General features: G+C 45.3%; 4 protein-coding genes and 1 long non-coding RNA gene across 6 annotated transcripts in view; 1 reads left to right on the top strand and 4 right to left on the bottom strand.

Annotated features, from left to right (window-relative positions):
* LOC6591129 (potassium channel subfamily T member 1) overlaps positions 1 to 23548 on the bottom strand; it is a 56565-nt gene that overhangs the window by 25542 nt on the left and 7475 nt on the right. The window contains exons 2-3 of one of the 2 annotated variants that reach the window (XM_026986906.1): positions 15567 to 16435; positions 9166 to 9359 (exon numbers count right to left, since the gene is read on the bottom strand). In XM_026986906.1, coding sequence (XP_026842707.1) covers positions 9166 to 9359; positions 15567 to 15677 — 305 coding nt within the window. In that variant the 5' untranslated portion in view covers positions 15678 to 16435. Of the gene's footprint in view, positions 1 to 9165; positions 9397 to 15566; positions 16436 to 23548 lie in introns of those variants that run through there. The other variant, XM_026986908.1, reaches the window with a different exon arrangement.
* LOC113565234 lies at positions 4276 to 6035 on the bottom strand. Its single transcript, XR_003408544.1, has 5 exons — positions 5855 to 6035; positions 5679 to 5777; positions 4730 to 5583; positions 4523 to 4662; positions 4276 to 4468 (listed from the first exon to the last, which is right to left on the bottom strand). It is a non-coding gene; the product is annotated as an uncharacterized LOC113565234 (long non-coding RNA).
* LOC6591128 (101 kDa malaria antigen) lies at positions 6144 to 6826 on the top strand. The gene has a single exon (XM_002016452.2). It carries the CDS (start codon positions 6210 to 6212, stop codon positions 6573 to 6575), a length of 366 nt encoding a protein of 121 aa, XP_002016488.1. The 5' UTR covers positions 6144 to 6209; the 3' UTR covers positions 6576 to 6826.
* LOC6591127 lies at positions 7174 to 7721 on the bottom strand. Its single transcript, XM_026986905.1, has one exon. The coding sequence runs from the start codon at positions 7711 to 7713 to the stop codon at positions 7534 to 7536; it is 180 nt and encodes a 59-aa protein (XP_026842706.1). The 5' UTR covers positions 7714 to 7721; the 3' UTR covers positions 7174 to 7533.
* LOC6591126 lies at positions 7853 to 8217 on the bottom strand. Its single transcript, XM_002016450.2, has 2 exons — positions 7995 to 8217; positions 7853 to 7920 (listed from the first exon to the last, which is right to left on the bottom strand). Exon 1 carries the CDS (start codon positions 8182 to 8184, stop codon positions 8050 to 8052), a length of 135 nt encoding a protein of 44 aa, XP_002016486.1. The 5' UTR covers positions 8185 to 8217; the 3' UTR covers positions 7853 to 7920; positions 7995 to 8049.

Raw genomic sequence — 23548 nt, 5'->3', positions numbered from 1 at the left:
AGTCTTTTTACACTTCACTCGATTCCCTGATCCCTCTGAGGTCCGACCGCACGTGCGAGTGTCCGTTCGAGTGTTTGTGTGGCTGTTTGAGTACGTTTGCATGCGATGGCCGTGCAAAACAAACAACGGAAAGGTGAACAAAAGTGAAATGGCCGCCAAAGGTGAAGTTATTCTGTCCCCCATCCAGAGGGGCTTAAGTGAGAGTTGATGAACCGCAACGCAAATGAAGTCATAAGCGAATGAATGGGCTAGTGAGTGGGCGAATGAATGAGTTAATGAGGGCGGAGCAGGTCCAACTAATAGGGAAAAAGTGCGGCTTTTGTTATGCCTGTCCTTGGTTGGTCATCAAATGTTTCCCGTAGCATTACAGGTGGCCATTATTCCCAACTCCTAGTGGAAGTCTTTTTACTAAAATAATATTTGCTACATGCAATTAACAATTGAACATTTGGCACATACCACATGCCCTTTGCTATTATTTTAATTAAATTTGACGTACTACAATTCATTGAAAATTAGAAAATCGAAACATAATTTATTGCGTTTTGAACTTTTTGTGGAAAAAGCAGAGCGCATCAAAATGCAATTTGCGTTCAATTTGAATGCTAATGTTATTTATAACTTTTTCCTGCTGTTTTAGATATGTTTTCCTAGATTGAATTATTCAGTGCTAGTAGTGGATGTTGAGGGCAGCCAGGCGAAGGCTTTGATGTGTACACATCGGTACAGAGCAATTTTGCACGTTGTTTCATGGTTCAAGATCAAGTATCATATCAGAAAGAGAGGCACAATGAATCAAATTCATATTTTTATCGAATCCTGAACCACAGAACTGTGCAACATGATCTACATAATTAACGCCCATAACGCCCGCATGCATTTTCGAAGATTTGCATAATTTTTGATGATTTTTCGAGATGATTTTCAATTAGAACTCTGTTCCTTCATTCGTGCTTCCTCCACGTGTTTCACCTCTCACGTAAATTGACTTTTGTTTATCCATTGGGCCGCTCCTTCGCCTCTTGCCTCCTCCCTCCTCCCTCCCCCGCCACTCCTACGTTGCTTTTGGCCAAATGTATGCAAATATAAATGTCGCACATATTTCATGATTTTCATATTCTTCGCCCGAAAAGCAATTTGCATTTGGGTTTTTTGTTTTTGTTGTTCTTCTTACACTTATTTCGGTAAAAATTGGTTGCCATTTCTGTTTATCATGGGCGGAAATTTGTAGAGAAGATTGTGTGAGTGCGCACACACACACCTCCTATACACACGAGTAGGAGCATGTACATATGTGTGTGTGTGTGCGTACGTATGCATTTGAAATTGGAATTATGTGCCAAATTAGCTTGTTTGACATTTCAATGTGCAAATATTTGGAAAAGTTCGAGCGAGAGGCGAGACTGGAAGTCGCGTGAAAGCGCCGTACCGTACCGCATTTCATGCCCGACTGCAGTCGGTTCGGCAGGCAGGATGTGCGGCTTTAAGGGTCTGCGGCGGCTGTACTTGGGTGCCACAAAAGCGGAGAGCTTGTCGCTTTCATTCATCTGTCGCTGTCAGTTAATTTCCGTTCAAGTAGCCATTAAAACAATCATGACGCCGCTTAGGCAACGCGCTGGATCTTGAGCACACTTGGAGAGCCATACACACACGCAAATGGTTGGCTGTATGTGTGAGAAACGCCATTTTATGGGACGCCATTAACAGCTTGTTGTCGCAGCAGCCATTTAATAATAATAAAATGGTAAAAATCCAAGAGAAATAACTCAATTACATGGCCAGACGTACGGAAAGAATGAATGAAGGAAGGGCCAACAGGCGGACAAACTGACGGAGGACTTGTCAACGCTGCGCAGCCCTCTCCTGCCCCACTCGGAACGCTGCTAATTAGAGACTTGGCTATTCGCTTCTCTGGCTTCTAGCCGCCCTCCCTCCGTTTGATTATTAATATTGAATCCAATTAATCCTCCCCATTTGACTCCACTAGCTCGTAACATGTGGCGCGTGTCAAGCCACCATAAATGGTTTTGACTTCTGGAAAGTTTGTCAAAAACTTTGGATCTCGCATCCACATCCACATCCATGTCCCTGGCTGTTGTGCTGGCTGTTGTCGAGGGAAGGAGAAGCCTAGGCAGGAAGAATGTAAGTTCCCGGCAAGTGACTGAACTTCTGTGTGGAGCCCTCATTGATCCCCATAGCAAAAATACCAACATGGCGGTTCTGAATTGAATTAGTTTTTTCTAAGCTCCACTCCTCAAATTGATGTTATTTATGTCTCTTTAATGCTATCTGTGCTTCCATACTTTGTTTTGTTTTATCGTTATTTAAATACTTTTATTAATTGATTTTAAAATGGATTTATTTGCTCTTTAACTGATATGATTTTTGTGCTTTTATTTTGTTATATTCTTCATTCACTTGTACACTTTTTTGAGCAAAAATATTATTTCCAGCAATTGCTTGTATACATCGTCTCTCAGCGAACTGTCCTTCGGTTTTCCGAGCCACAACACCTGCTATTTGAAACTTGTTTTCGAGCGTTACGGTTTGAAAATAGCTCGTTTGGATACGCGCGGATACGCTTTCGCACGTGTCGGCACTGGGATTGGGACTGAAGCCGAGTGGCACGCGAACGAGGCACCAAGGAAGCGGCGCAGGCTCCCTGGGAAATCCACCACAGCGAGGTGAGTCCTGGAGGCGCCAACAGCTGACGCGCCCGGATGCCGGCCACTGTTATTTGTCTGTCTTTGTTTACGTTTTTCGACCGAAAGAGAGAGCCCGAAAGCTGCGAAGCACACCCTCAGCCACAGCCACAGGACACTGTTAAGCGAAAGCTCTTCCCAGCCGAAGCTTTTCCGAGCTTAACCGAAATTCAAAACGCCTCTGTTAACCGGGAAAACTGCATAAATTGATTCTCAGCTTGTGAACAAAATTCAATTAAAACTTTCTATTGACAAATTAGCATTCGGAATGGGTTCAACAGAATGCTCTTGAAAGGCTCTTTGGAGCGGGTCCAATCAGTGACAACCAGTGCGGGTGGTGGGGGTGGAACGCTGGGGCGCGGGATGGGCACCGTTTCAAGGCCAAGTGAGAGACGAGACCCTTGAGCTACCCTACCTGTTGGCTGGCATATAAATCTAAACTCCAGACCCGCACAGAGCCCGCAAGCAATTTAACCTTTGGGTTTACCCCAGACTCGGCCTGCACTCTGGCACCCTGGCACCCGGCCACCGCGCTCATGGCCATCAATCATTTGGGGGAAACCATTTCATTCGGTAGTCGAGTCAATCTTATGAACGCCACCTCAACCAATTACCCCACCAAAGAGGACGCAGAGGGCGCCCAGGCCACCTTTGTCTGTTTGCCCCACAGATAAGACTTACCACAAACAGCTCCGTCGTAAGTTATGCAGGGGGACGCACTCGAGCTAGAGCTCAACCCAACTGGAACCGGAGCAAGAGCTGGAGCTGGAGATGGAGCTGATGCTGAACTCATGAAATATTTATTTATGCGGATGTGGCCCGAACCGGATCCGGGGCCTAAGACTGATTGAAATGCCGTAGCCAGCGATGCCATTAGGAGCCGCAACGAGTTCATTTGTGCTTCAGGAAAGCCTCTTCGCCTGTCTTCTCATTTGTTAAACGTTTTGTGTGCCTGCCGTCGTCGTGCGAGTACCACATCGCCCTGGATTTTCTCAATAATCAATCATAATGAATGGGGCGAGCAGGTGTGGGGCAGGTGGAAGCCAGTCAAAGGGTATTCATAGGCCCACGCATGGAACAACAAATTGTTCTCTCTGGCCCACACCTCCGTCCTGGGGCCGGTACGGGAAATGGAAAGTTTTCCCTTTTCCCCGAACTTTCAAACTTTACCCAACTCACAGCCTGACACATATATTTATTGCGGCTGCCCCAGTTTCTTAGCAAAGTCATAAATGCATTGAACGGAACATCAAAACCCTCTCGACCGCAGAAAACTGTTGAAAGGGGTTGCGTTTTACAGTGCGTCCCGAAACTTTGGGCTGTCGATTGAAAATCCCAAACCGATTGCCCCATATATTACTCTAGTTAAAAGATCAAGTAAATTTAGACGTCGTGCTGTATTCTATGATTTATCATTTAAGCATGTACCCGTTATAGAATAAACCTTCAGAAAGTCGTCTAATGAGAGGTACATAATGCGGGACTTGTTTATAGAATTTCCCTGTCTTTGGAATTGGAACTTTGATTCTTAAAGGAGTTGTAGTTACCTGAATGCAAAAACAATGATGCAATATTGAATACTGCATAGTTCTTTTATTAAATGTGTGACTTAACGTTCAAAAAAACTTAAATTTGGCTTGGCATTCAATTCGAATAGATTCTGCAAAGGCTCGAGGACTTATTCTTCAGGAACCGCAGCGTCGGCACATAAGCATGCCGACCCACACACCCAGACCAAAGCAGATCAAATGGGTCATTCTTGCTTACTGCAATAGAAAGAGTAGAAACAAAGAATAACAATCCCAGAACATGTCACTTACGCGAGTATTCTTGGCTATGAGGTAGCCCACGATTCCACCAACAATGAATGTCAGAAAACGCTGCATTTTCCTCGTTTTCCAAAACTTAAAAATTTGTATAAATACAATTTTGGGCTGCCACTATGCCGGCTATCTATCGACTGAGGGAGTCAATATTAGCAAAGCCTACTTCGAATTTTTGTAGAACTTATATCGTTCAATACGCACCTGTTTTTGGCAATCAAGTAACCCACAATGCAACCAACAATGAATGTCAAAAGCCACTCCATTTCCTTGCCTTTCCTATCAGGTGCCAAAGAAACCAGAAATTGTACGAAAAACTCCCAAGTTGTATCCGTATGAGGTAAACGACTTGATTTGAATGACTTTTCCGTACATGTTTTGACTGTTGGTTTATGCAAAGCCTACTCAAAAGAACCCATAAACTCTATGAAGGTCTCCACGTCCCCTTCTACATATTAGTATTCCCGAGTATCCCTCAACCCCGCCATCAAATCATCACTGCAGCCAGACTGAGAAAAGAAAACTCTACTGAGTCTGGGACTCGACTATAGTATCATTCTCATTCTTTGATTCTTGATTTTTACAGTCTGCTTAATAAATTTAGTTTAGCGGCAAGAGTGGGTGAAAGATCTGCTTCGATGTGTCGGAGGGTCATCTGCTGACACAGAATGCCGATGGGCATTTGGCTTGTGGGCGACATGGAGTGCTGTCAGGAGCACGACCATGTGGACGAGAACCTCGGCCGCGATGAGTGGTCGCTCCAGTAAGATGCTGAAGCAGTGGCCTAGATTCAGGTTGGAATGCTTCAACATCGCTTGCACAGCATCAAGCCAATAACTATGCCCAGGGCGAAGGAGATCACGTGCGTCATTTTGGTTCAAGGATCAGGAAACAGGTGGAATATTTGCTTGGTTCTTGACTTTTAATTTTGATAATTTCTTGAAAACCTACAAGTTCTTGGCTATCAGATAGCCCACCAAGCATCCAATCACAAATGTAAGCACCCAGTCCAATTCCATTCTTGAAACGAAATTTCTGTTAATTTTGTTCACTTTTGTCTGTCGAAATCAATGCAAGAGAACAGAACGAATGAGACTAAAAGACAGTAAAGGACAGCCCCGAGCCTACTCCGAGCTAGCGGAAACTTTCTCACCTTTCTGTCAATAGTTCTTGCCAACCAAATAGCCAACAATGCAGCCAACGATGAAGGTCAACAGCCAAGAGCTCTCCATAGTTATGCCTCGAAAAACAGCTGAAAGATGTACGATATATACACAACTATCCACAGTCTCCGTGGCATGGGGATAGCCTGGCTTAATTCTCATTTACCTTTACATCTTCTTGCCAATGATATAGCCGACAATTCCGCCCACAAGCAAAGTTAGAAGACGATCCATGCCCGAAATGGCAGCGAGAATTTTGAGGATTCCAAAAATGTGCTCGAAATAATTTAACACACAAATTGTGGGACTGACGTCAAATCATAGGCCAACTGCATGGGCTGGGGAAAACAGTTTGCCAAATCCTTTCGTAGGCAATTTGAGATCAAAGTCACAGTTTGCTTCTGGTTCAGTACAAAAAAATTGTGTAAAAGTTGGTCTCATATTCAAAATTAATTTTGGGTAAAAATCATCTTCATTTGGTCAATATTCTCTGACGTGTCTTCGAGCCCAGACAGAGCAAAATGTGTAAGCGTCCGGCTTGCCCCCCTCCGAAATCCCAGTGTCCGCCCAAGCCCCAGTGTCCCCCGCCGCCATGCAAGCCCGGGCCGACTCTCTGGTCCAAGCTCAACTGTGTTCCCTGCAACCGATTGGCCTTCTTTCTGGTCGGGGCCGGCATTGGGCTGTACTACGACCAGATGAAGCAGGAAATGAAGAAGGCCCAGGAAGAGGCGGCCAAGCAGGCCCAGAAGACCCCCAAAGAGCTGGAGAAAGAGAAAAAGGAGCGCGACAAGAAGGAGAAGGAGCGGAAAGAGAAGGAGAAGAAAGAGAAGGCTCAGCAAGAGAAGGAGCGGAAGGAGAGGGAGAAAAAGGAAAAGGAAAAAAAATGAGCAACACTCGCGCAGAATCTTCTCCAGCTGTTTACCACCAAGAAGATCCCCATCCCCAAGTTATAAATTTTCAGTTCAAACTTAAATCCCAATAAACCAATTCTTATGACTCGAACTTCACGCAGCACGGGCTGGGGTTCGTGCATACAAATCTATAGCTGTTTGCACAGTTTGGAATTCCATATTAAGCGGATAAAAGATATTCAGACAACCATTAACATTCCAGAAATAAATACTCCAACAGCAGATTATTACACCGTCTTTGCATAGTGTTTTATCGGAGGAAGTGCTTCCAACCCCGAAGGAATCTTTCTATTATAGCGAAGCGAGTGTGCAGGGGGCTTGATCCCTAGGATATTCCCGATCATAAGCAACAGATAAGTTTAGATGGCGATGTCTCCGTATTATAGGGATATAGCCACTGTCTGTCTCTGGAAACTACATGAGTACATTCTTTCGTTTTAAAACTATCTAGCTGAAACCATTCACAGACACTTTTTCCTTAATATTAATTTCATATATGTTTTCCTATTTAAGATAGGAAATTTATAGATCAATTGATTCTTTATTACATAGTGTTTTATATACATATTTCAAATTTAAATTTGGTACGGGATTTTTATTTTTTAAGACAGCTTAATTTAGAAAGAATGGTATAATCGAATCATTGGCACAAGCTTATAACTGGATGACGATCCTCAGACTTTCTGCTTATTGTCACTTGATCGATTACCAATTGCCAATTTAGCGAATTGCTCTGCTGTTGGACTTCTCGGATCCTTGCGTATGGCTTGATCGGAGACTCGGATCTTCTTGACTTCCAGAACCATCCTTATCACTCCTTCCAAGTGGCATCGATACGGTGTAGAGCTGTTCAGAACTGTCCAGAACCATCCATCTCGATGCATCCATTGTGGACTGATCCCAAGCACTGCTTTGCTCCGTCTTTAGACCGGGACTACTTTTTCTTCTTGTCAGTTTGCGGTGCTTCATTGAACTTGCGTATGTAGAGCGCCCCAAGTCCTACTCCGACCATGAAGATTAGCAGTCGATTGCATTCAACGCAGTTGAGGCGGGCCAGAATGGATGGGCTGCGGCACGGGTTACGGCGGATTTCGTTACGCTTGCAACAGGGCATGTTTCAAAGGTCTTCCAACTCGATCTTAACTTGCTCTAATTTATCAAATCAAATTTTAAAAAAATAAACGGAGAAATTTCGGTGTTAACAAAAAATGGAACGCTTCGAAAGTCGGACGAGAACTGAATGAATTGAAGCTGGTTTGAGATCTTTGTCCCGACGACTAGGTTCCATTTGTTTGCTCAAGTCTGTGGCTAATTTAAGGCGCTGTAGTAGATCATAATTGGGAAATTGTAACACTTCTGATATATGGCCTGGCCTTAAACGGGCTAAAAACTCACAGTCAATAAGGTAATGGTTCTGGAGAAGTCCAGGATGGAAGGGAAGTGGTTTCGATTACTTCTTTCCCTTCTTGTCCTTCTTGTCCTTGCTATCCTTGGCATCCTTTTCGGCGGGAAAGGTCTTGGCGTACCACATGCCCACAAGGGTGCCCGCCAGGATCGCGGACACACGCTCACACAGCATGTTCATTTTGGGGCTAATTGGACAAATTGGAAACTTCTGGATTTGTGTAAATGTTTGCCTATTTCTAATTTTGTGAGGTGTGTAGCTGTCGAAAGTTAATGCTGAATGTTTTCCAAATAACCGAGTACTTCAAGCGGAAAATGTAAATCTCGCTGCCTGCTTTGGGATAACTTTTTCACAAACAGTCAGACAAATTAACAGTCCCCCCACAAAAGCCAAGTTCAGAGTCCTCGGCTTAGCACTCGCAGCCGCAGTTAATTAATTGAAGGATTTCGCAAGCCAATTTAAATAAGTATTTGGGATTAGGTCTGTCCCAGCAAAGGATACAATAAACAATCTGCCACTGGCCCCAAATGGAAAATAAAAGTACATTCTGATCTCCTCCAGGCACAACTGGCATTCTGTTCATTGTACTCTCATTCTGAGAATGGTTTCCATGCCACAAGCAGCTCCACAAAGGCTCCACATGTCACAATGGTTGACTTGGCGAAACATGATTAACAAAAGCTAAACTCGAGATATATGTACAATGCCACCAGTGTTTACAATACACGCAGAGTCATACCCTCAGCATTTTCTTTTTACTTTTGCGCTTTTGGCACACTCGAAAATGAATTTGCGGTTACATTAAATTATTTCCACTTATGTATGTGGATTCCCCTTGAATTTCTTCAAGCCACGCTGTGCTAAATGTTGCGGCTTGCCTCACAGGCCTCCCAGATACCACACGTCTGAGGAGTGTGTTGTCACTCAGTCAGCAACAGACGAATTCCAAGAAGTCCCGAAAACAGATGAAGCCCGCTTTCAATCTTCATGCGGCTTTTGTTACCTTGGATTCCCATTCTTTGAGACAGTTGGAAAAGAAGGTGCGAAACTCATTACTGGCTGGCAACCGAAAGAACCGCAGACACGTCTATTACCTCTCGCACGTGGGTTCGAGAAATGTTCGAGGTGTTTGGCGGCCTTGGGGCACGGCACTCGACTCACCTGGGTATCTGCAGCGCAATCTCGTCCAGGCTGTCCGACGGACTCATCGGCGTGCGCTCGAACAGTCGCGAGGGGGCCAGGGTCAGGTGGCCGGTGGAGTCGTTGACACATTTGAAGACCTTGGCCCCCCGCCGCTGGCGCTGCTGCTGGCGCTGCTGCTCGACGCGCTTCTTGCGCTTGTTCTCCTCGGCGCGCTGCAGGTTATGCAATCGAAAGAAGAACATTGACATTCTGCGGGCGGTTGGCAGTGGGCGGTGGGCGGTGGGTGGTGGTGGTTTTTGGTGTGGAGGCGGTGGCGGTGACGGAAGTAGCGTTGATGGGGTTGATATTGATAGCGGCGTAATTTCGATGTCAATTTTTGATTCGATTTTATTTCCGATTTTGTTCATTGAATTATTGTACGTTGTTGTTGTTGTTTTAGTGCGTAAATTTTCGTAGTTATTTGTCCAATTATGCATTGTATTTTTATTAATTTGGCAGAGCATTTCATGTTCATTTTTCGTCGAAGTTTTTCAATTGAGTTGTTTTATGGAAAATGTTAGAAGCACGTTGAGTTTTCCGATTAATGTGTGCAGCGATGCTCGTGTGTGTGTGTGTGTGTGTGTGTGTTTGTGTGCGTGTATCTATTTTTGGGAGCTTTATAGACATAAATAATAAAAAAGTTCGGTAAACACAAGGCAAAAGCATAAATATCGGATTCGCAAAGAGAAATCCGGAGCATGCATGAATGAACAATCCCTACCGACAAACCCGACACTTTTTTTGTAAAAAAAAACCTAATGGAATGCACATTGTGCAAGGCATCTATTCTGATGATCGGTTCTGGGATGGAATCTCTATATATATTTATTTAAACACATGTAGGGTTCGAAAACTGTTTTGATTTGAAAGAAAGAAGAATATGTTTGTTCCCCTATGCTCTTTTCCACTATTTCCCACAATTTATTCGTCGTAATATTTGTTGTATTTTGTAATCTTTTGAAATGTTCGCTCACATGGCTTATACATGGCTTGGGGAAGCTATCACAGTTGCAAGGCCACAAACTTAATCTCCGCAAAGCAGAAATCGAAATCTGGAAAATAGCAAAACAAAAATCGAGCAAATCGACACACGCTCGAGGGCGCAACCAACTTCCGCAGCATCAATCAAATTTGAAGAGAAATGGCATTTTGCTCAAAAAAGTCAGAAAGCGTACAATACGGCTCGTAGGAGGAATGCGGAAGGCGGGGGTGGAAGGAGTGGTCGGCAACTGTCCAAGCAAACAGACAGCTCAAAGCTGAAAAGTAGAAATTCTCTTTCCATGCCGGAAATTGAAATATGGGACCACATTCTGAGCGGGTTTTCCACTCCTACAATGTCTGGCACCAGCGGAAGCGCCATGGGTAAGCCCGATTCCCGAGCAATGCAGGGCTGCCAGCTCTCATTACTTCAGTATTCAAATGTAACCAGACTGAGCAGAGCGCAAAGTGATTGATTGATTGATTGAGGGGCTGCAATCAACTGATTTACAAACACGGATATATGGCTGGGGGGATGGTGGTGGAGGATGTCATCAGCCCAAGATTTCCGTACAATTAGCAGGCGAATACCCTCGCCTAATGAGCTGTACGAGTGGAGCCAGTCTGAGCCAAAATTAAATGAATCAAAAATTTACATAAATTTGTTTTGGTCTGGAGGCGTTGTCCCGTCGTCTGCTCCAACATTCCGCCAAACACTCTAAAACACTCTAAATGATTGCGCACCCGAAACTTAATTATAAATGCCATCACAGAGGAGGGATTGAGGAGAGTGTACGAGTGTCGGGGTAAGACAATTACGGTGGGCAGAAATTAAACGAGGGGAACGTTGTCGTATACCCGATAGTCAGTCGGTAGGGCTCCTCTTGTCCTGAGAAGAGTGTGTAAGAGAGAGAGGGTGGCGTAGCCACTGCAAATTGATTTATTCCTTCTTGCTATGATAATAATCCGATCTGATCCTAGAACAGACAGACAAGGCTCATTCGACTCGGCTATTGATGCTGATCAAGAATATATATTCTTTATGGGGTCCGAAACGCTTCCTTCTTTTACACACATCCATTTTGAGTATCGGGTATAAAGAGATAAAAAACCATGCATCATCATTGGTCCAGTTTTTTAGACAGTTTCGGTGTTTCCAATTGTTATGGGATGCATGGAAGATTACAATTCCATATTCGTTACGAACATTCGCCACGAGTGATTCCTGATATCCCTACTAAAATACCATCCAATAGTGTCAAAATATTGCATGTCCAATCACAGAAAACACCTAATTTAATGCTTAGAAATTGTATAATATTTTCGAACTTATTTAAAATCCCAGTTGCACCACTTTCATCATTTTATGTGTTTTTCGCTGGAAAACCAGCCCAGATGGAGGTCGGAGGTCCCTCTTGGGACGCTTTTAAATCCAATTGCATGGCTAATCTACTAATTTGTTACGGCCCAGAATGATATAACTCAAACAAATTGCAGACAGTGACAAAGAAAGAAAAACAAATAGCGAAGCAACCAGAGAGAGGAGTGAGTATTCAGGAAAGTGCCTGGCAAGATACGATACCATTTTGGTTACAATTCACCTGCCATTAGTGGTAATGATGGTCCAGTCTTGGCCCAAATCCCAGCTGGAGTGCCATTATATTCAAATTTAGAGCACATAAAGAGAACCCTCATGCAGGTCCGCTCGGCCATATTCCGCGTGAAGGAATTCTCAGATTATCTATGGCGAGGGATTGTTGAGCGGAAAAAACGAATTCGTTGCACTGTGCAACCATGGGAATGAATAAGAACTGAGTAATTGCTGGGTCTCCGTCCGTCAGTCGCTGACGCAATGGGAAACATGCTGCGGCTGTCCCTCTTACTGGCTGCGATAATGATTGTGCAATCGAAAAGATCGTCGCAGAGAAAGCTGAGCGTTGAAGAACTTTGCTACCTTCCGACGGTGATAAGTCAGTACAGGCGGGCCGTGTGCCACCCACCGATTTGGGTGTGGACCGTCAGAAAGTGGAAGTGCAGACAAGGCCTCACGTGTGTTCAGGGCTACCAGACGAGGCAAGAATGCCAGACCAACTGCATTGATATGGTAACAGAATCAACAGAATCCACGAAACAAACGGAACCAACGGTGTTTACGATACGAGAAACAGAACAGTTACCGCCAATGACACCTGATCCGAATTATACCGGACCAAGAACTAGAAGACCTAGAAGAACGAGAAAACCATACACAGTGCCATAACTAGGGAAAGCATTTCCGAAAGGAATCAGAATTCAATGTAAATTTCCATACATGTATGCCACTGTTAGGTCTTCCAATAATATTATATCAGCTCTTCCACCTGTCGCAATCGGATAAGTTCTCTTGGGATCATTTGACATTTTGAGCGTGTAGTTTGCTCATAATTAAGACTATTTTCGGGGCCATTTCAGGAAGAGCCCATAAGTCCGTGAGTTGCTTACCAAAATTAGCAAATCATTTAAGAAGCATAAAATCCTTATCCTACCAGCCTCAGATTTGCCGCAAATTATTTTTGTACGCCCATTGAAAAACGTCGTAAAAAAACGTCGGAGAGCAGCCAAACAATGTGGGGAATTTCCCGAAAGCGAACAATGCCGATGCAGGAAGCAAAATAACGAAAGGAAAGCAATAATCATTAGGGCCAACAATGGCCTCTTCAGTCACGGGTTCGGGGTTTCTGTTGAGGTTCCTCTATCGGGTTGAGTGCGCTGCCAAATGCTGACTAGGCAGATGGTCGAACAAAAAAGTTGGGGGCCAAATGCCAAAATAAACACTTGTCGCTGGCGAGCATTGGAGTTGGTGGTGGTGGTGGTGGTGGTGTTGGTGCTACGGTATGGCCGCATTCGAACCACAAAAGGGAATATTTTCCAGCTCAGCACGCGTTTAGGCGCTGGTGCGTGCTGCTCAGGCTCTCCTTGTCCTGAGACCATTAGCCATGTGAGTGGGACGGACAGACGGACGGCAGACAGGATACAATCTTTTCACGGTCCTTTGCCCGACCCTGGCTGGAGTGCTGAGGGGCCTCAATATTCCCCGCCGCCAGATACGCAATAAAAATGTAGACAATTTTTACGACACTGCCCGAACAACACAAGTGGACATTCCACTTTTATTTCTTCATTAAAAAGCAGTATTGATTGCCTCACGAACCGACCACGGACAGCGGGAGCAGGGGGGCTCCAGAGTGGACCCTGAGGACCTTTGTATCCATACTTTTATTATAGTTTGCCACACAAAGGGCTTTGCCAGTGACGTTATTTGATTTATCAGTATTGAAATTCATTCCATTCGCTACCTTTTGACATCTTTGTATTGTACATGGTATCCGTGGAGTGCAGGGATACATTGGTTTCGAGCAGATGTTTGTACGCAGCTCCAGGAAAACTAGATTGAAAGGATCTATCTAACCAGCAAATAATCTGAACTATTGGATTGATATTACGACCAGAATAGAGAGCTATTAGTAGCAGTGCAAATTGAGTTTTCTGAATATTCACTTTACTTGCATTTTTCACCTCAAATCATTTTCCATTCGATTAAAGGGTATTCTTTGGCCGATATATTCAGCCCTGCCAAAACATTTTTGTATCGACCTCAGGCTCGAAATTCAATAGGATTTCCCTGGCTTTGATGTACATAAAGTACATAATATTGGGTTACTTGAGAGAGGAGGTACGTACATAGGTACTGGATGATGATCCGCAAAGTGTGCAACAATTTTTCAGCGCAAATTGATGACTCCGCCTCGATTATTAATAGTTTGGCCATTAATTAAAAGCTAATTGCTCCTGCTCGAGGGCGTATAAAAATGCTCGCGATGGAGCTCCTGGAGCACCTCAGCAAGGTGTGCTATTACAGTTGGCTAAGCAAAGCTTGGTGGACTCGAGGATGCTCCGGGCCTACTGTCTAATCCACCACAGTCTTTGCACGACAATCCCCGGGTTTGTGTCTCCACCCTGACCATAGCATACCGCCTGCATCGCCATCACATGCTGGCAGGGGAGACACGGCGTCAGGAAGTTCTTCAAGGACCTGCTTCATCTGGAGGGGCAGTACTTCAAGGGACAGCCGAGTGGCACCCCGCTGAAACCCCAATACAAGGCAAAGGAACAGAGCGGAACAGATGAGGAGGTGGCTGCTTCTCTTTTCGAAGATGCTGAGGATCACCCAGCAGGTGAATCGTGAGTACGCGTTCTGCGTTGTCTGTGTGTTGGCCTGCAACAGCTGGTTCCAGATCACCTTCCACCCCTGCCACCCCCAAGTCCCTGGACTTGAGCCTATCCCTGCGTTTCTTTGTCATACTCAGCTACATCTATCTACTGGACGCCGTCAATCTCTACTTTAGCACAGATATTGCCGAGAACCTTAACCAGCTTAGAGAGGACTCGTTGCGGATTCTGCTGGAGACAAATCGAATGGATCGCATGGTGAGAAGCTACCCCAGGACGTATGTCACGCTGGAGTTGGCGCTGCATCCCAGGCGGGTTGAATTTCTCAATATCTTTGCCTTCGACCGAAAGCTGACTCTGACCCTCTTGGCCAAGACGCTGCTGTACGCAATCTGCTGGCTGCAGGGCGACTACATGACGCTGAAGCGTTGAGCTGTTTACTCCACAGCAGAACATGCTCCATATGTCGTCAAAGTTCGCACCAATAAAGCCCTTCTTCTCTGTTATATTCTATTATGAGCATGGGTTCTGTGAGGGTTCTCATGTTGTGGTAAGCATAGAGCAGAAACCAAAAGCAAAACACATGCACAGCTTCAGCAAATACAAATCTCTTTATATAAATATATAATGGGAGAATCAACAATGTCTCTAAATTCAAAGCCGCAGGACCAGGGACGGGGCAAGAGCTGTGTGTGTGTGTGTGTGTGTGTAGCATGATGATGAGGATGATTGGATTGGGTACGGTTTATGCTGCAATATCATGGCAGGTGCAGTAGCATTGGGTCGCCCTAAATGATACCCAGTGTAGGGCAGTGGCCGTCGTAGTGACAGTCTGATTATTTGACCCTCTTTTGAGCCGACCTACGTTCCCTTATGATTACGGGGTATCAGCCTACTGCGACAACAATGGATTCCTAGCAACAATATGTGCCTGTGTCTGGGTTCTGTTTGTTCGTGACGGTGTACGTGTTGCCAAGGATTGGCATTTTAATTCGATTTGCCATTGAGAGGGATTTGGGACCGACTCTTCAGCTGTTCAGCTCTTCAGGCCGAGGCCCTCGCCCCCCCCCTTTCGCTGTGTGAAACTTGTGTGGAAAATAATAGTGATAACTGTAAATGGAGGATTGGCGTTGGGGCGATGGGGGTTGGGGGATGCAGGAAGCAGGAAAAAGAATAAATCAAATAAAACTTACTTGTGGAAACCAATTAGCTAACTTGCTGTTACGGATGCCGCTTAAGCGGTGGCTACGGCTGGTGCTGGTGGTGGTGCTGCTCTTATTGTTGGTATCGCTGCTGCTGCTCATCGTGCAGAGTCCAGCAGGCGAGAGCAAGGGGAGGTAGCAGTACTAGGCTAGGAACGGGCACACGCACACGCACACAAGGACACACAGGCATGGGGGCACGACCACATAAATGCATTGGAATAGACATCTGTGTACAAAGCTCCCAGAAATGATTGCTCGTGTTGCGGTTTGAGTTTTGTTGAGTTTTGTTACGGTTTGTCTTGGTTTACCTGAAGTTTTCTTTAAGTGTTTGCCTCTGCAAAGTTATCTAAATGCTGCTTGCTGGCGATTATTTATAGGGAGGGTAGGTAGGGGTTTAGGTATAGTTCGAATAAGTATGTCTACGGCACAGTCTACAGTTACACGTTCAGTTACACTTTACACTTTACAAAAATTGACGGCAAGGGTCCCAGAAAGTCCTCAGCATTTGCCGTTTCCCGTGGTCCTAGTTGACTAATTTAAAGCTTTTACCAAGTTGCGTTCCATTCTGGTCATATGTACACTTACAAAGTAGGCTAACAATACGTTCTTACAATTAGATATGGGTAACTGTTTCGGTTCGGGTTTGGGTTCGATTTCGGGTTCGGGTTCGGGTTCGGGTTTGGTCCGCTCAGTTGAGTAGCTCTTTGCTTATATGTTTCACATTTAGCTGGTTATTAAATTTAGTTGGTCAGTTTCTGTTTAATTGAATATAAAGCTGTTTTATTGGACTCCTGTTGATATTTATTGTTTGTTTTCTCGTTGCGCTGCTGCTGTTGCTGGTCGTAGTCGTTGTCCTGCTGGAAAAGAGAAATTGATGGCTGGGGAAAACTAAGGGACTAGGGGACCACGGGTTTTACCACTCCGCATCGACTCAAGTGTGCCCCGGCTGCCTCCCCCGGGAGAGACAGAGCATTTGCCTGCCAAATGAAATTATGGGCCAAGATATTTTGCAATAATAAAATGAAAGATAGGAGAGCGCTGCTGCGGTCTGGGACACCCGTTGAGAGCACAGAAGGCTTGCCCAGCCCCCAGCAGCCTCAGATATTTCTCAAGTTCAAATAAAACGTGCCTGGCAGAATTTTTGCTATCTTTGTGCCATTTAGTTCTTGCCACTTGCCACTTGCCACTGGCCACTGCAGCCAGCATAATTTGATTACACAGAATGCCACAGAAAGTGTTTAATTAAATTAAACAATTTGATCCCCAAGCGTTTAAACGGCGCCCAGCTGGAGGCTGCCAAAGTGTCAAGATACGGAATATATATTTTAATATTGTTCAATAATTCCGTTTGGCCAGAGGCGGCCGACTAAACCACGACCAAATGACCTGGAATCCAGCAGCTCTAAATTTAGGCTAAATTTAGATGGGCCCACACCGTAAAATCACAATAAAATCAATAAATAGCTACACAGAAATTCGCTCATATGCCCCACCGTTGTCGATGGGCTGCGGAAAGGGTCGTGCGGAAAGGTAATGAAATTTCGTTGATTATTAGTTTCGCAGGCGACAAGCAGTGGCAGTTGCAGCTGCAGTTTCAAGTGACAATACGGGACCTGCAGTCTCCACACAGCCCCACACGCAACTTGAGCTTTTTCCCCATCCTTTCATTGTCCCACTTTCAAAATTGAATTTATGGCCAACACACACACACACACAACCGAAACAGCTGGTGCCTTGACAGTTTACACTCTCCGTATACGGGCAACTTTTCGGCTGGGACAACAGTCCCACCCAACAAAAACACAGCTCGGAAAAACGCAATCCAACCCAACCCAACCCATTTTCTATCCCGCCGAGAGACTTTCCCCACACGCCCTGGGCGTATAGGTTTATCTTGGGGCTTATTGCCCTCCGAACAGATAGCAAGCTACGATTTTTTATGCCAAAAGTTCAAAGCAATTTTTAAAGATCAAAATGCCAAACAGAGACGCCGCAACGGAGGCGAGAGGCGAGTCCTCAAGGGAGCCGGGACCCGGGAGCCAGGCAGAGTCCAGGCCACAGAGAAATCATTTCGTTTCAATTTATTTTTCGATTTCCCATTGTTTTGCTCTTGTACGGAAGTCACAGCACATGTTAGTTGCTGTTTTGTCTTTAAATCTGTATATGTTCTGCTCTGTTCTGCAGTGCCAAATGCTGTCCTGGCATTTTCACACCACAAACACATACAGCCACAAATTGGTCATTTTCCAAGAGGATTCAAAAATTACACAATGTTATTCTCTCAAATTAGACATACGCCACCGAGTGTCTATCTGTCTGTCCGACTGTCAGACCTTCCATTCGTGCTCTGATTGCGGCTTTCTTTCTTTTGAAGGTGGCTTATAAATAAGTGAAGAGGAAATTCTGATGAAGCATGGCTAATTGGATGAAGTGAGTGCCAAAAGTTTCAGACTTGAGACACAGATCAAAGTAAGTTAAATATACTAATTCCATCAATAATAATTGGAGCTTCAAGTGGACTCCTCTTTGAAGCAACATATGTTCCATTAGCTAGAACTGAACTCTCCTCAAATTTGCATTCATCAGCCAAAGAAAATCCTCTGGCTGTGCCCATAAATAACGAAATATATTTAGCCCAGTAAACAAAAGCCATTAATCACACGAACGAAAGCAAGCCAAGAGTACTCTATGCCAATGAATCAATGAAATTGTGTAGTACAGTGACAGGTCAGGGAAAGGTCAGGCAGGGGCACTCTTAACAAATGCCAAGGAAAGGATTGAGAAGAACAAAGATTTCAAAGGTCTCTCTTCCTTTGGAAGTACAGAAATCAAATGAAGATGCCCTGCACCGGCGCTTGGTGGAAATTCTACCTGGGGGCAATTATGAAAAATCTCACTAAAATAAAAACTATGCTGAGCCGAGGGCATTTGTCAGAGGAAATTTATGTTTGGCGGGACTTACGGGCAGGTCTGAGAACTTCGCGGCAAAAGAAATGGCAACAGAAACGTGAAAGGAAAATGGCCCCCACTTAGTTTAATTGTTGGCACGTTGCTTGGGTCCGTGTCCGTGCCCATGCCCCTGCAGAATACACAAAGGAGCAGGACCCGTGACCGGACTGTGCCTGAGCTGAGGAGCGGCTCATGTAATTAAAGCACCGCCGCATCCACTGCAACAATGCGTAGTGCGGGGGGGCGGGGGTGTTAACTTGGCCAACTGCTGCTTCTGCCACTTCTGTGCTCGGTGGCATTTCACGCCGCACTCCTTTGCGGGGTTTTTTGGTACTTAATTGTGCGCATTAACTGACAGGCCGAGACCCCAAAAGGACCCTATTGATTGCTGGATGGGTGGATGCCATTCAAGGTTTCACCCAATTACTTTCCCTTTCTCTGCACACTTTCTATGTCATAATTGGCACTGGCACTGACACTGGCACTGGCTAAGTGCCGAACGTTCCACGAACGGGCCATTTAGCTGCAGTTTGGTTTAGTTTAGTTACTTTTATGCGAGTTTGCACCGCACCGAGGAGTGTGTCTGGTCCCCGGCCAGGGTATGGCAAATGGCTAGCTTATGAATGTTTAAATAACTTTCAATTGCGAGAAAAGTTTTCAATTTCGTTATAACTTTTGCCCATGTAAATGCATTAACAAACTTTAATTAATATGAAGCCAACACCCATACACGAGCAGGGACGGGGAAATCGATTGTATTGGGGCTGCTACTGGGGCTGAGGCGGATGCTGCTGCTCTCAAAGTTTCTAATGGCCCCGTAATGGACCCTTGAGCATAATGTTTCGACACTGGCCTCAAGAAAGGGGCAACGCGACGTATACGCAACAATTTTACATGATGAATGAGCGAGCGCTTGGGGAGTTGCCTAAGCATTTCCGAGGAAATCTAAATTAAATTAAATTATTTACGGGGAGAATGATTTTAAGGGAGAATTTAATACAGAAATTCCAGTGTTGTGGATATTCCAGGCTCGTAGTAAACGCTTGATGCTTGGTAAGTGCAATATATAAACTATAACAAACCGTTGACTAATCTTTAGCTCAACTTCCCCCCAGCCATTGCCATGGACATGCTGGGGCTGCTGATTGCTGCATCCGCAGGAGATGTGCGACTAGAGCGTGGTGTCCTAACCCTAATACATAATCTGTGCACTCTCCAGCTGGATACTTACAGACCGCACACTTTGCATGCGTTTGCCAAATCCAATCGGAACGAACCGAAACGCGAAGGAGCACCCGGGATGCGATTCGAGACTCTCATGGAATATCTAACGCAACGAAACAGAAACGAAAAAGAATGAAGCGGAATCCCGGACTGACAGGAAACAGTGCTGCATGTGCTCGGCGATTAGCAAACAAGAGGCAGACCGTGGAGAGCTATCCCCAACCGAAGGGGCGGGCGGGGCAGAGGATGCGCTTAAGAATGCAGTGCATCGCCTGGCAACGGTAAAAATGTGTCACTGAGAGTGAGCGGATAAGGGCTCGCCGAAGTGGATGGGGGAGCAGCGTGGAGCACAGGGAGCACTCGCACAAAATACTCGTTGGGCAAACGCAAAATGACTTTAAATGGAGACATCGCTTTGTGTGTGTGTCCTCCTCTCCTTTCTGCATCGCACTACGTGCCACTTGCCACTTGAATGTCATTCCGTTGGGGCCAAATGAAGTTATGCAGTATTTTTCATTGATTTCCTCTGTTCGAGCCAATAAGGAGGATGCGAGGTAGCGCGACTCCGCGACTACTCGACTCTCTCAACGTTCCGCCAGAGAGACGAGACCGACCTGGCCTCGACTGCAAAGTAGGCGATGGAAAGTACGTGTACTTACACAAATTAAACGTGTCAAGATGGGGCTCCACTCGACGCTGGGAAAACACTTAAGCGGCAAAAATGTGTGGCTGCCTGGCTTCCAGGCTGCCTGGCTGCCAGGCTGCCAGGCTGCCAGTCTTCTCTGCTGCACTCCAGTTGAGCGACTTGATGCTCTCGACATGCAACGCAAATGAGTTGGCTAATGTGACCAGGAGCGTAGCGGAGAGGGAAATGTTGGAGGGGGGGAGAATGTGGCCCAGAGCTGGGTAAAATTTGGACAAAAGCCAGAGCTGCATGGCCCTGACAGGCGTGGATGTGGATTTTATGGCTGATTTGGTCGCTGGCACTGCATTTGCCACACATCAGCAGGCAAGTGCGTTCGGCGACATTACTCATACGCCCCATAAACAATTTAGGGCCAGCCGAGCACACATTAAAGCCCCACTGGCCCCACACGCGCTTCAGCAGCGGCAAACATTCAGCTCATTAAATATTGAACACAAATTTATGACCAGCTTCCAGTACAGTACAACTGTGTAGCTAGAGGATCGCAATTTGAATGCGAGGGCAACGGCAGAAACATGCGCTGCCTTTCCTTATTTAAATTGCGAAAATTTGAATTTTCTGGAATGCATAAGAAAACATCTGCAGGAGTACAGGATATCAAAGTGCCTCCGACGAACGGCAGCCGATTCAATCAACGGCAAATCTGGTTTTCCCTCAGGTTAGACCATGGGAACTTCCGTCCGCGTGTCCGTGTGTCCGTCCGTAATAAATTCAATTATTATAGTCAGTCCTCTCACACGGGCCGGGCTTCCTTTTGTCTGGATGTAGAAGCAGGTATCGGTATACAATGGAACACGATTAATATTAATTTGGAATCGGCTCCGCTCGGCTCAGCCGCAGTGTTTAATGTAAAAGTTTTCTGCACGTCAATTCGCGTCATATCGGTGCTGTGCGGACCACTAATTGTCACTTAAAAGCTTTCACATGCTCTCGCCCGCTCTTATTTATTTATCTTTCTTTTGTACTCAATTATCTGGCTGTCAGTTACCATTAGACCGGTAAGAGCCCCGTCGCAACGCGAGAGAGCAATGAACAGATAAATACTGAAAAATGTAGAGCACTTTTGGCATGAAGTAGTTTGGATTTCAAGGAATTCCGCCACTTAGCACACATTTAGTTGGGATTCGTTAAGCGGAATTCGTTCAAGTCTGCAACAAGAGTCGAATGAAACAGTTTGAATAGTTAAATTGATAGATGCCATTGTTCTTTAATCAACGCTCGAAGAAGTTTCGGTTTTCAGGGAAACTTTAGCACTGTGGTGACATTTTACAGTACTTCACACCGCCTAGACGTGTGGATAAATTGAAAAAGTTTTCCACAGGTAATTTTTCGTACAACATTTGGCATGCACAAAGGTCGCCAGGTGAGCAAATACAATATTGATCGCTGAACATGCCCCAGCAGGGAAGCAAAAGTAGAGCAGTGGAATCTACATATATTATAAGTCTTTAACAGGTGCTTTAGAGGCTTCACTACAGGACTACAGCAAATTTCCAACTAGAAGTCACAGTCTCTGTCCCTCAGTTATCCTACATATCTCAAAATGTTCCCGCAGGCTGCAGCTTCAGGCCAAAAACTGTGTAATTTACTATTCAAAAAGGGGGTAAAATTTACACTTTGACTGGCGTTGTACCAGCTGTGACCGAAGGGAGAACTCGGTCGGGATCCGTAGCCCAGCTGCTGGCTGCTGGCTGCTGACAGGCCACAAAATGCTCTTTGCTTGTAAATTATAATTGTTATTAATTTCTGCCAATTTACATGGGGATGGATGATGATGATGATGATCAATGAACTGCCCCGCGCTGCCCCTCCACTTGTCTTGATTAAAAACTTTCCGAGCGACAAAATCGATGATGGAATTATGTAAACAATCAATTTGCGCCAGCCAGGAGGCAATGAATGAATGAATTTCGCCCGTCCCTGTCCCGTCCCTGTGCCGTCCTGGCAGTCGGCAAGCAAACACTACCTTCTCTTCTAGTCCCCTGCACCGAAACACACTCGGATAATGAAAGTTCTCGCCGTGGCCGTGGCTGTGGCTGTGGCTGGGTGGGGGCGTATACAAAACGTGTATACTTGCAAGCAAAACAAGCATTTGCCTGTTGTCGGTGTGGGCTGGAGAAAGGTAATTCATTTGGTCGGCTGGGCTGTGCCGTCCCGCTGTTCCTGCTAATAAAACATGCCCCTGCACTGCGAGAAGTGTGACGGGTGTTCCGTGTCAAACTTCGTCATATCCCCTGAACGATTTATTCGAGTGTACTCTGTTTGAACAGCCTGTTGCTGTTAATACAATAAAATGGCAAACTCATCGCACTTTGGGCGGCCCCAAAAATATTGTAAGGTCCAACAAGGGGGCGGCTACCGACCTGACCCCCTGGTCCGTCCCCCCTTATCGGTGATTGTCAACAGTCATTATGTGGCACACAAAAACTTTCTCTCGTCTAAATATAAAACTTTCCACAAGCACGTGGAAAACAAATAAAGAACGAACAGAATAGGAAAAAGTAGTTTCCGAAAATTGAAGAAAATTCCATGCACAAATTCTTTTGAATAAAATACGAGCAGCAGGAAAGTAAGAAATGAATTTAAAAGAAGACTCTACTGAAAACCATTGAAAGCGGAACCCACTAAAGAACAGATGATAAAGCCCTTATAGACTTTGTCGTTGGGAATTTTCGTATATGTTGGGTTAAAGGGTTTAACGGGAATCCGAAATCTGAAATTAAACACAGCTGAGTGGAGCGCATCTGATCATGTGGAAACCGTTTCTCTGCATAATTGTCCTCCGACTCGGGACAAATTGGATTTACACAATTAAAAACCACCTTCCTTTCGGCTAAGTTCCGTGCGAAATGCGACAGGCTGAGCCGGTAGGGCCCTAATTATTCAAGCATAAATTACAAAAATAAATTGTTGACACGAACCAAAGGGGCGGAGGCCCACGGCCTCGTCTTCGGCTTCGGCTTCGGCTCCAGCTCTGGCCCTCTATCTTCCATGTCAACATATTGCTCTAAGCATTTAAGCCAAATTTAGCTGGGACAAGGCTGCCCTACTAAGACGGCTCCGGGCTCTGGGCCTGTAGGTCTGTAGGCCT

This window comes from Drosophila persimilis, unplaced genomic scaffold, assembly GCF_003286085.1.
Source record: "Drosophila persimilis strain 14011-0111.01,24,50 unplaced genomic scaffold, DperRS2 tig00000002-arrow-pilon, whole genome shotgun sequence".
NCBI classification, from domain to species: Eukaryota; Metazoa; Arthropoda; class Insecta; order Diptera; family Drosophilidae; genus Drosophila; species Drosophila persimilis.
The sequence above is the reverse complement of the archived record's forward strand: the minus strand, read 5'-3'. Positions and strand labels throughout refer to the sequence as shown.

Bases quoted from the DNA above. Each gene is read 5' to 3' on its own strand.
- LOC6591128 (XM_002016452.2), top strand. From the start codon at position 6,210: ATGTGTAAGCGTCCGGCTTGCCCCCCTCCGAAATCCCAGTGTCCGCCC.
- LOC6591127 (XM_026986905.1), bottom strand. From the start codon at position 7,713: ATGCCCTGTTGCAAGCGTAACGAAATCCGCCGTAACCCGTGCCGCAGC.
- LOC6591126 (XM_002016450.2), bottom strand. From the start codon at position 8,184: ATGAACATGCTGTGTGAGCGTGTGTCCGCGATCCTGGCGGGCACCCTT.